The 13170-nt window shown below is 42.9% G+C and overlaps 1 protein-coding gene across 22 annotated transcripts in view; it reads left to right on the top strand.

Moving 5' to 3' along the window:
* ABLIM1 (actin binding LIM protein 1) overlaps positions 1-13170 on the top strand; it is a 327992-nt gene that overhangs the window by 274345 nt on the left and 40477 nt on the right. For 13 of the 22 annotated variants that reach the window (XM_043475365.1, XM_043475370.1, XM_043475360.1 and 10 more), the window contains exons 8-9: positions 3360-3418; positions 6600-6683. In XM_043475365.1, the coding sequence (XP_043331300.1) occupies positions 3360-3418; positions 6600-6683 (143 nt within the window). The remainder of the gene's footprint in view (positions 1-3359; positions 3419-6599; positions 6684-13170) is intronic. The other 9 variants (XM_043475354.1, XM_043475364.1, XM_043475358.1 and 6 more) reach the window with 1 other exon arrangement.

Consider the following 13170-nt stretch of genomic DNA (forward strand, 5'->3'; position numbering starts at 1 on the left):
TCCCTATCTCCTCTTTTGTTTGACTTGGTGGGCATTTTTCATGTTCCTTTACCTGTTGGGTACTTCTTTGCCTTTTCATCTTGTTTAGATTGCTGTGTCTGGAGTGGACTTTCTGTATTCTGGAGGTCTGTGGTTCCTTTTTATTGTGGAGGATTTACCCAGTGGGTGGGGTTAGACGATTGGCTTGTCAAGGTTTCCCGGTTAGGGAAGCTTGCGTCAGTGTTCTGGTGCGTGGAACTTGATTTCTTCTTTTTGGAGAGCAATGGAGTGCCCAGTAATGAGTTTTGAGATGGGTCTATGTGTTAGGTGTCACCTTGGGCAGTCTGTATGTTGACATTCGGGGCTATGTTCCTGTGTTGCTGGAGAATTTGCGTGGTATGTCTTGCTCTAAAACTTACTGGCTCTTGGGTGGTGGTTGGTTTCAGTGTAGGTATGGAGGCTTTTGGACGGTCACTTATTACTTAAAGTTCCATGTAGTCAGGAGTTTTCTGGTGTTCTCAGGTTTTGGGCTTAAGTTTCCTGCCTCTGGATTTCAGTTTTATTCTTCCTGTAGTCTCAGGACTTCTTCAACTATACAGCACTGATAATAAAACTTCTAGGTTAATGGCGAAAAGATTCTCCCCCGTTAGGGACACCCAGAGAGGTTCACAGAGTTACATGAACAGGAGAAAAGGGAGGAGGGAGATAGAGATGAGCAGGAGGAGAAAAAGGGGGACTCAAGAGGAGAGAGACAGATCTACGCAGCTGTCTTTTCCCAGAGTGTTCTCCGTATCTCAGACACCTACAAGGATTCACAGAATTGGATTGGGAAGAGAAGGGGAAAGGAGGAAATAGAGGTGTTCTGAGGTAGAAAACAGAGAGTCAAGATTGGGAGAGAATAATCTTCGGTTTAAAGATAGGGCTTCTCTTTTTTTTTTTTTTTTAAGGTTATAGTGTAGTGAAAATGAAAATGAAGAGTAGTAGAGGAGTACTAGAGGACTTTAAAAGAAATAAGAGAAAAAGAAAAATAGAAAATAAAAGAGAAAACGGAAAGGAAAAAAAAGAAAAAAGAAAAAAAAGAAAAAGAAAAAAAAGAAAAAAAAAACAAAAAAAAAAAGAAAGAAAGAAAGAAAAAAAAAATTTTTTTCCCCTAATTAAAAAAATCATAAAAATCTATGTAAATGAAAGTTAAGGAGTAATGGGGGAGTAATAGGGAATTTTAAAGGAAAATAAAAGAGAAAAAATAAAAAAGAAAAAATATAAAAAGAAAATTTTTTTTTTTTTTCCTTACTTAGAAAAAAAAAAGTAAAAATATATCTAGGAGTTTCTCTGGAGCTGCTGCGGTCAGTGTGGGTTCGGCTCAGTTTCAGATAGCTCCTCGTTCCAGCTTACACTTCTCGATATCTACAGGGCCCTTCCGGTGAAGTCGGTGTTTTCTACAGGGATTTTAATCTGTTGCACCAGTCCCTTCTGAAGCGGTTCCCTTTGTTTATTTGGCTTCTGTTTGCCGGTCTCTTCAGAGCCTCATTTCCGCCCTGACACAGGCGGGCGGAGGTGGGCTCTTATTCAGTTAGCTAGTTCCGTTGCGCTGCTGGGAGGGGCTGACGCTGCGGGGAGGGGCTGGCGCTGTGGGGCGGGGCTGGCGCTGCGGGGAGGGGCTGGCCCTGCGGGGGCGGGCTGGCGCTGCCGGGAGGGGCTGACGCTGCTTTCTCCGTCTGCCGCTGCTCAGGCTCCCGGCTGTTCTATATGGAGCGCGCCCCGCGCTGCGCTAGGTTCCAGCCCTCGGGTGTTACACAAAAGCGCAGAGCAGAAAGCTGCGCCTGCTCTCTGTGCCTTCCCCGTCAGAGCGGTCCAGGCAGCGAGGGGCTTGATGGGCGCACTATCCCCAGGTGTGGCGCACTCACTCCCTTCCGCGGACCCAGTCTCAGTTTCCGCTGACGCCAGTCGGGTGCGCGCGCCTTCCGCCCTCTGCGTCCCCAGCCCCAGTCCCCGCCCGCGCCGGTCGGGTGCCTGCCCCTGTGTCTCGCCGCGACCTTCCCCTCCCCCCTGCCTCCTGCCTCCGGCGGGGCTGGGCGGGTCCGCAGCCTGCGACCTCTTCTTGGGACTTTTCTCCGTCCCTTTGTTCTGCGAACGGCCGGCAGTGTGTTCCGGCCGGTTAATTTTCTCTCTTTTGGTCTCCCACAGTTCAAGTTGGCACCTCACAAAAGCTCCCTCCGATTGTCCTCAGGGCACTCAGGCCCGGACCCTAGCCCAAGCAAGGCCGCCTAAGACTCCCTTCCCGGGACGGGTCTCCGTCCTTAGCTCTTTTGTCTCACTTTTTATCTTTTATATTTTGTCCTATCTCCTTTCGAAGACAATGGTCTGCTTTTCTGGGCGCCTGATGACCTCAGCTAGCGATCAGAAGTTGTTTTGTGGGGTTTGCTCTGCATTCAATTATTCTTTTGATGAATTTGTAGGAGAGAAAGTGGTCTCCCCGTCCTACTCCTCCGCCATCTTGGCTCCTCCAAAAGTGAAGACCTTTTAAAGTTAACTAAAAGGTTAAAAGTTAAAGGGAAAAAAAAAGAAAAAGAAAAAAAAAAAGTTAAAGGAAAACTTGTGGATTTGTAATGTAAGTTTCAAACTTTCTGCTAGTTGGATTGATTTCCTGTGTCTGTGTAGGTAACTGTATAATTGAAGCAACAAAAAAAAATTTGGTGAGTTTTGCTTCTGGATATAGATGATCTGGTTTGACTTTATTGCCCTCATCTAAATTGGTTGGTTGTTTTGATGTTATGTAAACATGGCTTATGGCTTAAATTTCTGAAATTAAAAGTAGATATTGGTAAAAAAAAAAAAATAGTAGATATTGGTAAGTACACAGACATTACTTTTAAAGGATAATGAAGGTGAAAAGTGAAACTTAGTTGCTCGGTCATGTCCGACTCTTTGCAATCCCATGGACTGTAGCCTGCCAGGCTCCTCTGCCCCTGGAATTCTCCAGGCAAGTATACTGGAGTGGGTAGCCTGACCTTCTCCAGGGGATCTTCCCAACCCAGGGATTGAACCCCGGTCTCCCACATTGCAGGCAGATTCTTTACCATCTGAGCCACCAGGAAAGTCCCCAAAGGATAATGATAGCATTTGAAAAAAAAAGAAAAAACCACTGCCCAGTTGAGAACTAAATGTCTCTTTCATCAAAACACTCTTGTGCCAAATGAGTGGTCTCTGTGGTCTAGGATTATGACTGTTACAGAACAAGCTCAGATTAGATGCAGAAAACTCACCTGGAATTTGAGCTATCATGATTCACTTAGGCACAGGGCCTCTCTCAGAAGTTCTGTATATTAGGACTGTGGCTGCTTTCCATTTCCTTTATTCTCAGATGTGTATTGTCTTTCCAGGTTCTACCGTTTGGCATCCCGACTGTAAGCAATCAACCAAGACAGAGGAAAAGCTGCGGGTAAGGAAAGCTTTGGCACTGTGATGCCAGGTGTACTTGCTGACCATTGTGTTTATGGTCACTGATTCTTGGGACTGCAGTTTGGGTGAAATTGCTTTTTATGACTTTTTTTTCCCCTTCGATCACAGACCAAGTAGAAAGGCCATTTGGCTAGAAAAAGGTTTCCTCCTACCTTCCGTTGATAGTGATTCTTGTTTCAAATGCTTGTGTTAGACAAAATAAACCTTGCTTCATGAATCAGTTTCTTAGGAAAGCATTCAAGGGGAAAAGTCAAGTTCTAGGTCCAACATCTGATGACCTCCTCACCAGAGTTTTTTTTGTACTTCATCCATCACATCCCTCAGTCCAAATTCTGCGGCCATTGCTCAGCTCTTGCTGCATTTCATTCACCTCAAATCCAACTTCAGCAAGTAGCCTCCATCTCCAAAAGCTGATGATTTGTTAGACAAAAACTTTTGGGGAAAACCATGATGAGCTCAGATGAGTCAATGGGAACAAATGTTCTTGATTGTTTTTGTAACTGAAACCTTAGGTAACATCAAAATATTTTCAAAACTCCCTGGAACATGGATCACATAGAGGATAGACTCTTATCTCTAACCTGTTTTTCCTTTCTTTCCTTTGGTTTAAGTCATCTTACTCTGTTCTCAGATCACCACCAGGAGAAGATATTCTACCTGTTTCAGAAGCAAAGAGCTGTACACAGTTGCAAGGCCGTGATCACAATCTGTTTCTTTCTCAGATGCCCCCAGTTTTTCACTTGGGCCGTGAAGTATTTTTCAGAGCAGTAGTCTGACTAGACCCCAGTCCACAGTCCCTCCATTTAACTACCTTAGTGGTCCCCTTCGAAATAGCTGGGCTACACCACCTGGTGTTTCAGGGAAAAGAAAGGCCGAGATTTATTTTGGAAGCCATGCTATAGATGAGATGGTTAGGTAGCATGACCAACTCAATGGACATGAGTTTGAGCAAACTGCGGGAGATAGTGAAAGACAGGGAAGCCTGGTATGCTGCAATTCATGGGGTCACAAAGAGTCGGACACGACTTAGCAACTGAACAACAATATTCTAGAATGTGGAATCATTTCTTCTTGATCTGCCATTAGCAGGCACAAGAAGCTATATATGTGATCCCCAGCAGTGACACAGCTGCTCCATCAATGTGGCCTGATCACTAACGTGTCAATTGTGAAGGAGTGACTTGGCTTCAGAGAAATGATTATCAGGAACTACCCCGCCCCCTTTTTTTTTGGCCTGCCACCCCTGGGAATGACAGCTCTTATTTTCATTTTTCAATATCTTTTCTTCATTCTCAGTGAAGCTCTTATCTGCCTAGAAGGTCTATTTCATTTGCTTTTTTTTTTTTTCAACTGGCATCTGTAAGATCAGATGGAGATATTTTGTCATTTGCATAACTTAGAAACTTGTCCCTTGCCTGTGACTCTGAATAAAAATGGATGTCTTAAAATTCAGTTAATATGAGCAGACTTTAAGTGGAGGGGGAAAAAATCACTTTTTTCTCAAAATGATGGAGTAAAGACCAGACAAACTGGAGAGGAACTTGTTCACCAATATTAGGATGATTTGATCCCTGTTTCGACATAGAACTTCAGCTTGAGCATGTGTACCTAACCCTCTCATCTGTCAGTCAGACAGGTGCACACTGGAAGTTGCCAAACTCTGGGATTTTTGATGACTTGTGGATGCTTTGAAGTGGGTTATCGTTATAAAATACTGACACCTTAAAGATAGTACTTATTGTCACTTTAATCATAGGAATGTAAAATTGAGTGTATAACTTGCAGATGCCATCCCCAAACCACCCAAGTGGCTAGTGGTCTGCACTATCTTGACAGTCTTGCCCTCAGTTGTTGAATAATCATTTTTATTTCATCCCTGATGAAGTCTTCTGGGAGACAAAGAGAGGAATGCTAACCCAGACTGAATGGAATGTGTCCTTTCTCAGTAAAGATTGCTTGAGTTTGCAGATTGTGTTACTAATATGATTAAAAAAAAAAAAAACCCTCTCGATCGCATCTTGATGGAACTCTTTGGATAAGATTATGAAAACAACTAGTGAGATACTTCCACTCATTCTGGCCAAGAGGGGCTGTAGTTTTTTCTTTCTTTAGTGAAACTTTCTTCTCCTAAAGCTAGCGTTTACCACTTGGGAGGTCAGGCTGGCCCCCAGCTCACTCACCCAGTAGTAAGGATGATGTACCTCTAAGGAGACGAGGTTCTGACACACCCCAAGTGGGGTACATGTTGACGCTGGTGGGTTTTAAAAGAGGCTAGATTTTGAAGAAGGAACAACTCTTGTGCTCTCTTAAGGGTGTGTCTATGGAGGACAGCCTTGAGCCAGGATTTTCAGGCCCTTTTCCCGGTGTCACATCAGTGCAGTTACCATAGCAAAATGAAAATGTTTTAAGGATCTTTCAACAACCCCACTGAGTAATCCACATTCTCCAGATTTCAAGAACTTGTGGGGTGTTTGTAATAACAGAGTCTCAAGAACATCTGTCAGTGGCTTCATTGGCTTCTAACTCTTCATATGTAAGAATATTTTGGCCAAAATAAATGGAAAGGAACGATGGGGAGGGGGGAAGATTGGAACATAGGTAAATATACCGTAATGTGAAGACCAGTTAGGGAATTCCCTGGAAGTCCTGTTGTTAGGACTCGGCACTTTTACTGCCGAAGGCATGGATTCAATCGCTGATTAGATTCAATCGCTGATTGGAGAACTAAGATCCTATAAGCCATGTGGCATGGCCAAAAAGAAAGCAAATGAAGACCAGTTACTATGCTTTCAACATGGACCTTAAAAATACACACGCCCTACCCCCGACTAAAGTAATTCCACATCGTTGTTGTTGTTGTTTAGTTGCTCAGTTGTGTCCAGCTCTTTGCGACCCCATGCACTGTAGCCCACCAGGCTCCTCTGTCCGTGGGGTTTCCCAGGCACGAATACTGCAGTGGGTTGCCATATCCTCCTCCAGGGGACCTTCCCAACCCAGTCTCCTCCATTGGCAGGCGGGTTCTTTACCACTGAGCCACCAGGGAAAACCCGATGTCACTTATCACTTATCAAATTAGTTTTCCTAAAGGTTTTTTTTGGATAGTGTTTCTGAATCGAGGCTGTTTCTTTCTTCACTCTTCCCTTTTTCATGTTTCACGGCAGCCACCAAACACCCGTCGGTCTCCGTCTGATTTCTTTTATCCCAAAAGTCTGATTCGACGCGTAGGACGGTCCCCGTGTCTGCAGGTTGGCACTGTGTCTGAGCTGAGGCTCGGGGCCACTGTGCTGGGCCCCAGGCTTCTGTCGCTTTTCCTCCCCTCGCTGCTTTCCCCACATAACTTCTGGGCTCCCGTAGAGGCAGATGCTTTTTCTCACCCCACGGAGTGCATCTCACATTCTGATTCCGGCTGTTTCCTGCTCTAGGCAATGTTTTCATTTAGCGTGGTGACTGACGCATTGTCTTCAGGACAACGAGCACATTGGAAACCACTGTTTCCATCCTGTGCTCACACATTTGTTCGCTGAACAAATATTTGCCAAGTACCCAGGTACAGTAAGGAAGAAAAGACAGGTACATAATTATTAAAAGATATTGAAACATATTACAGCGTATGGATCGTAAAGATCAAGGCAGGTCAGGTGAGGGGAAGGGGCTCAAGGGGTGCTTCCTGGGAGAAGTGGTCTTTAAGTTGAGTTTTGGAGGCTGGATGGGATTTGAACCCATAGAGATGTGATGAGAAAGGGGTGGGCCTGATGAAAAGAGCAACAGAAGCGTGGAGTCGGGGAAATGCAGTATTTGGGGAAGGAGAGGTTTGGCTCGAGGAAGGAGTGGCGAAGTGGAAAAGAAAACAAATAAGACTAGCTACAGCTCTGCAGAGGCAAGGAACTGACATATACTCTCAATGGCCGTCCTTAGAATCCCTGCCAAGTAGCTGTCCTGATTTCCATCTTACAGATGGAAAGACTGAGACCATCATAGTGAACTAACTCCCCCAGAGTTCTCCCAGCGGTAAGTGGAAGAGCTGAGATCAGAGCTCGGGTCTCTCTGATCCCGTAAGCCATGTTCTTTCCACTGTCCTACAAGGGAAGAGTGAGAGAGAGACCTGGGAAGACACGAAGAGGAGAGCATGAAATACTGGCCAAGTCTGATGGTGTCTAAGGAGGAGACAGGGTGTAAGGGCGGCACCGTCTTTCCAGAGCATCCTCTGGAACCTGGGAGAGTCCTCAGCCAACTCTCCAGATGAGCAGTGAGGCAGGAGACTGTGTTCCCTGCGCACGCTTGACCTTCTTTCGGGGTTTCTTAGAATCAGTTGAAACCTTGGCCTGTTAAGTTACAAGTGACTTTCCATGGTGCCAGCTCTGTCCAGATGAAACCCATTGTGTAGCTGTGTTGACACTCAGGGTTGCAACACAGCTCTTTAGTCTGGGCTTGATGCCTGTGCCTGTTTTCTCCGCCTGCCAGAATTGCACTATGGCCCAGGAGAGCCTGGGTTTGGGTCTGCTTTCATTAAAGCTGCACCTTCTTTCTTTAAATGATTTGAAAGATAGTTAGCAGTACAGAGTTTCAGAGGGGAAAGAAACCTTTTAGACATCAACCCCTGAAGTTTCTCTACCTACAGAGTGAAGTCAGTCCAAGGTGTTGCAGGTCAAAAGGAGCAACACTTAACTGTAGATTCCAGGCCCCGAGTGTATTGCTTTGGCCTGTGATGCTGGGTTACATTCAACTTATATTTGTCATATAATATTCATCTATCTTACACCTTTGGCTCCAGCAGCAGAGTTTCACATACAGTTAACATACAGTGTCCTGAATCCAGAGGAATGGCCAGAAATTATTCCCATTGCAAGTGAGTACTTAGAATTAGTACCTACTTGGCAAGAAATTGCTTTTTCAATAGCTTTTGGTTTTTCCCCCGAAAGTATGCTTTATAACTCAAATAGTGTTTTATTTTGTTAGCCTGAGGCTATTGCCAAGTGATTCACTTTCATGACTTTAAGAAAAATACCATCAACTGTGAAATATTTTTGGTCTTCTCCAGACCGTTAAATTTAAGAGATGTGGGCATCTTGAGAAGTGGTCGGCTGGTGAAGAGAGAGAAAAAGAAAAGAAAGAGAGAAAGAGGTCTATTTTGGAAATCCTTCTCTCTTCTATCCTGTTGTTAAACATGGATCTAATTCCCATTATCGAGTCTTAAATATTAATAAAGTTAACTGTAACCCTGTCACAGAAAGGTATAAATCACTTGGGACCTGGCAGAGAAAATGGGCCATTTGACAAGCTCTTGCTTCACCTGTTGGCCATCAAGACTTACCAAAACCTTCGAGAAGCCTGAAAATGCCAAAGCAATTCTCAAGCCACCCAGATATTTTGATCTTTTAAATACTGTTGATTACAGCAGTTCATTTCACCGGATAATATCAAGCACCTTTAGTGTTAGATAAACTGTACCCCTTGCAGGGACTTTCAGCACTTCATGCCCTGGAAATAAGCCTGGTTTTATTGCGGAGGAAAATCATTTTATTTTTCATTTTCTGAAATCTCCGCTTATTTCTTCTTGTTGAGTTACAGGTAAAAGAAAATGGTGAGGGAAAAAATTACTAATTTGGCCAAAAAGTTCATTCAAGTTTTTCCACAAGATGTTATGGAAAAAAACCCAAACAAACTTTTTGGCCAGCCCAATAGAATGACCTAAGAAAAATATATTTTGGTTTCGCTTACTTGGAAGAGTTTTATAAGAAAAGCAAATTTTGTCTATAGGTAAAGGTCGGTAATTCATTATAAACAAACCACACGATATTCCCAGGACCAAGTTTGTAGAAATCTGGAGTGGATCACTTGCTTTCATTCTAAAATGGGGCTTCTGTGCTGTGCCTTTGGAGGCTAACGCATGAATGGCTGCCATCCAAATTGGGCATGAGTTTTTTTTCTCTTCTGACACTAACATTCACTGTATTATAACATATGCACTTGCAAACCCATAATATACCAAACAAATACTGTGTGTCTATTTCTGCAAAGGAGCTAATTAGAGGCTGTAAGTATATCTAGAACAAGGAAATAATGCTGATGGTTACTGTTTTATTAATGTTGCCACCAGACATACCACTTTATTCCCAGCTTTCTCTCTTTTCAGATATTTATTCCTTTTGGTGTGTCTTTACAATTCATCAGAATGTATAGGTATTAAGATTTATCCCGCACAGGCAAGGAGGACTCTTGACCATAGTAAAGGCTAATGGCGATTGCACACCTGGTTCCAGAGAAGATACTGTGCTTTCACTACTCAGGGCACAGGTTCGATCCCTGATCGGGGAACTAAGATCCTGCAAGCTGGTGGGGAAGCCAAAACTAAGCCAAAAATAAAAGCAAAAACAAACAAAAAACTGAAAGGAGCTCCTCTTTTGACTTAGCAGTGAGTATTTAATATGTGCAGATTTGTTAAAAATATTCCTTCTTCTGCAGCTGTTATCACCTCCTTGTCTGGTGAACTTCGACAAAAACCCAAGGCAGGTACTGTCAACCTTAGCAGCACTTCGTATAAGGTGTCAGCTGCCTTATATGGGTAGTGGTCCTGTAGGTGCTCATACGACCTCTCTGATCTGGGGTCCAGTTGCCTGTAGTTCTCTCCCTTCTTAGAGCATGGCTTCGGATGAATGCAGACTGGGTGGGCATAGTTGTTACTCCCCAGCTCCTGCGGGGTGAGGGGAGGTCTGGGGCAAGAGGGCTCTCCAGCTCTCCCCTTCTAAGAAGGGACCAGATGTGTGGGGCGGCCCACAATTGGAAATAAGCGAAAATGTCATTTCTCTGGTTAATTTCCTGGCAAAGCTCTGGTAAGTGTTTTTAATGGTAAACATTTAAAGATGGATGAGAGCTGGGGAATTTCTTTTTTTTTTTTTTTTTGGGAATTTCTTCAGTGTAATTTTCACCCTGTGATTATGCCTTCTGAAGTGTGGACAGGTGGACAAAGTCAAGGGGTAAGGGAAATAGCGAGTGAAATGTAGTTAGAGAGTTTTTTTAAAGTTTTGCACAGAAAACAAAAAGATGTGCATTTTTAAAGCATCTACGATTAGTGGTCAAATGTCATTTTTTTCTCTTTCCTGTTGAAATGAACTACTAGTCTGGTGAGACCTCTCTTTGTTGATTACTTTTTTTCCTTCAAGGAAAAATAAAAAGGCTTTTTGAAACTGAAAGTAGGTATGTGAAGGTGTGCTGGAGAAATAAACGTAAAATTAGACACTTTCTTTATGAAAGTGTTTTTCTTGCATGAGCCACATACAACTAGAAGGTTCTTACTGGAGAATCCTTTTCTCTTGTTGCCAAAATGAGGATTAAAGGCTAATCTTGTTGGCAAAGTCCTTTGAAAGATCACAGACTGTTTATAATCCTTCTTATATCTACCTTGCTTTTCCCATGCTTTCCTCTACCTTCCCCACCCCCCAAAGATGGCATCAAAAGAAAAAACTGAATTTTTCCAACTGTGCTTTCAAATTGTATTTTTCTGTAAGGCATGAAAGAAAAAGTGAGAATAAGTAGATTGCATATGCTTTAACAGCTTCATCATAGGTCTATAGGGTTTTTTTTTTCCCCTCTATAGAACAGAAGTGGGAAAATCTTTGGGGATAAATATTTGGAATTATCTTCATTTATAATATAGGCAAGAGGGTAATTGTGTCTATCACAGCTCTTATAGAGAATTCCAGAGACAAAGCCTGTTGACTCATTTGGGTTCTTGATTTAATTTGGTGAATCACTGTTGTGAACTTGGTTATCTGAATGGGAAGAAACAGTAATTTAGATGAAATAATTGCACGTAAAGATCGTCTGTGGAAATATGGATTATCTGTAACTTTGTTACCACCCGAAGAGGTGACACTAGAATTAAGTTAATGATAAAGAAGAAACTGTCAGTGGGATTTGAAAGAGGGAAAACATGTCAGGAAGCTGTTGCTTTTGAGGTTAAGATGAGCCTTAATTTTGAGTGTGTGGATATGAGCTGTCATGTCAGAAGACAGCTCTGTGCCTTTTGATGTTGAAGGCCATCAAACACTATTAGCAAGTTGTGTATTAATTAGGGGGGAAACACAGCTAGAAGAAGAAAAGGGGGACTTCAATGATAAACAAGATGTTCATTTAAAATTCAGCATGTTTCTTTTCTTTCTTGTTTTAAACTACTCTCAAATTACATTTGCATTTAGGTCTTAAACCATTTGGGTTTCTTTTGTCATATGATGTAATATTAGGAATTGGCTCTTTTTAAATTAACACTTTAAAACACAGAGAAAATGCAACATGTTTAGAAGTCTAGATGTTTAGAAATTGAAATGTAAAATTCTAAATATTCAATATTCAAACTCAAAAATAATAGTCCCACTTTTAGGAGTAAGTTTTTTTATCTTCATAAGAGAGAGACCGCTGACCTCTGCTGGTTGAGCAAATACACCACCATGGGGGCCATTAGGAACTGTGGCCTAAGTGGACCATCCCCGTGGACCATTTAACTCGGAGCACAGTTCATGAGGGAGCAGACCAGGAGCTATCCTGGCGGATCAGACAGGCCTGAGCAAGCTCTCTGCCATCCATCATGGAAGGGTGATAGTAACTAGAGCTGAGATGTCAGCCGGAGAAGTCATTGTCTTGGGAAGGTACAGAGTCGTTCCATGGAGTTCTCCAGAAAGGGAAGGACATTTGTCAGCTCTGGGTGGGACCACTGCCCCATCCCCAGAGACAGTTCACATACCTGAGTTCTGATGGAAAGGTCTCCAAGGGTGAGAACGCAAGGGAAGTCTGGTCGGTGGAGCTCACATCCAAAATGACCATCCAGTCATGAGGAGCAGAACAGAGTGAGTCCTGCCCTTCATTATTTGAGAAGCTGGCAAAGAACTCCAGTCTAACATCAGTTGTCTGGAAGATGCTGGGTCTTTGTCATGTGTGGGGCAAGGTGCTTGAAGCTTTATATGTATTGTCTCATTTATCCCTAGGAAGAAGGTGTTGTATGTACCCTCTCCTCCATTCTATACTTAGAGAAGTTGAAGCCTCAGGAAATTAAAGGGAAAACAATGAGAGAGTGAGAAAGGAAAGGAAAGGGGAAGAAAGACACTCGTCTACACTTGATCTTAGCCAAAAGGCCGAGAAGCGATGAAAGACACTCATATAATGTCACACAACCAATAGAGCCAATATATGCGTCAAGGTATTAGACTCCAAAGCCAGCCTTCTAACCCCCCTAGATTATGCTATACAGAGTTGTATTTTATTCCATTATTTCATTTTAAACAGGAAAACAAATTAGGACCACTGTATGAAAATAGGCAAGCAAGGGCATAACTCAACCCTTAAGCAAGGTGTCTGTGGAAGTAAAATCGACAGTAAGGTTAGGAGGTCAGAATGAAGCTAAAACAAACAGTGGCACATGCAGTGAAAGACAGCAGGTTCTGAACCTCCAACACATTGTAACTGTTTCTGAAATGCACCAAGTGGTCTGAAGATACACTGGGCACAGTGATCTCAAAAAAGAGCCAGAGCAGCGGTGGATTTGTTGAATGTTGGCTTGACTTAAAAAACTGTCTATGAAACTCTCAAATCTTTATTTTGCAATCAGAGAAGCCAGGGCAGTTGTATGCAAATTGGAGGTGACTTCAATCTGAAAACAATGGAACTTGAGAAGAATTTTGGGATGTTAATACCTTTAGCCCAACAATGTTAAAACAGTAAATGAGTAGGATAAATGCTTCA

Source organism: Cervus canadensis, chromosome 8 (assembly GCF_019320065.1).
Source record: "Cervus canadensis isolate Bull #8, Minnesota chromosome 8, ASM1932006v1, whole genome shotgun sequence".
NCBI lineage: Eukaryota > Metazoa > Chordata > Mammalia > Artiodactyla > Cervidae > Cervus > Cervus canadensis.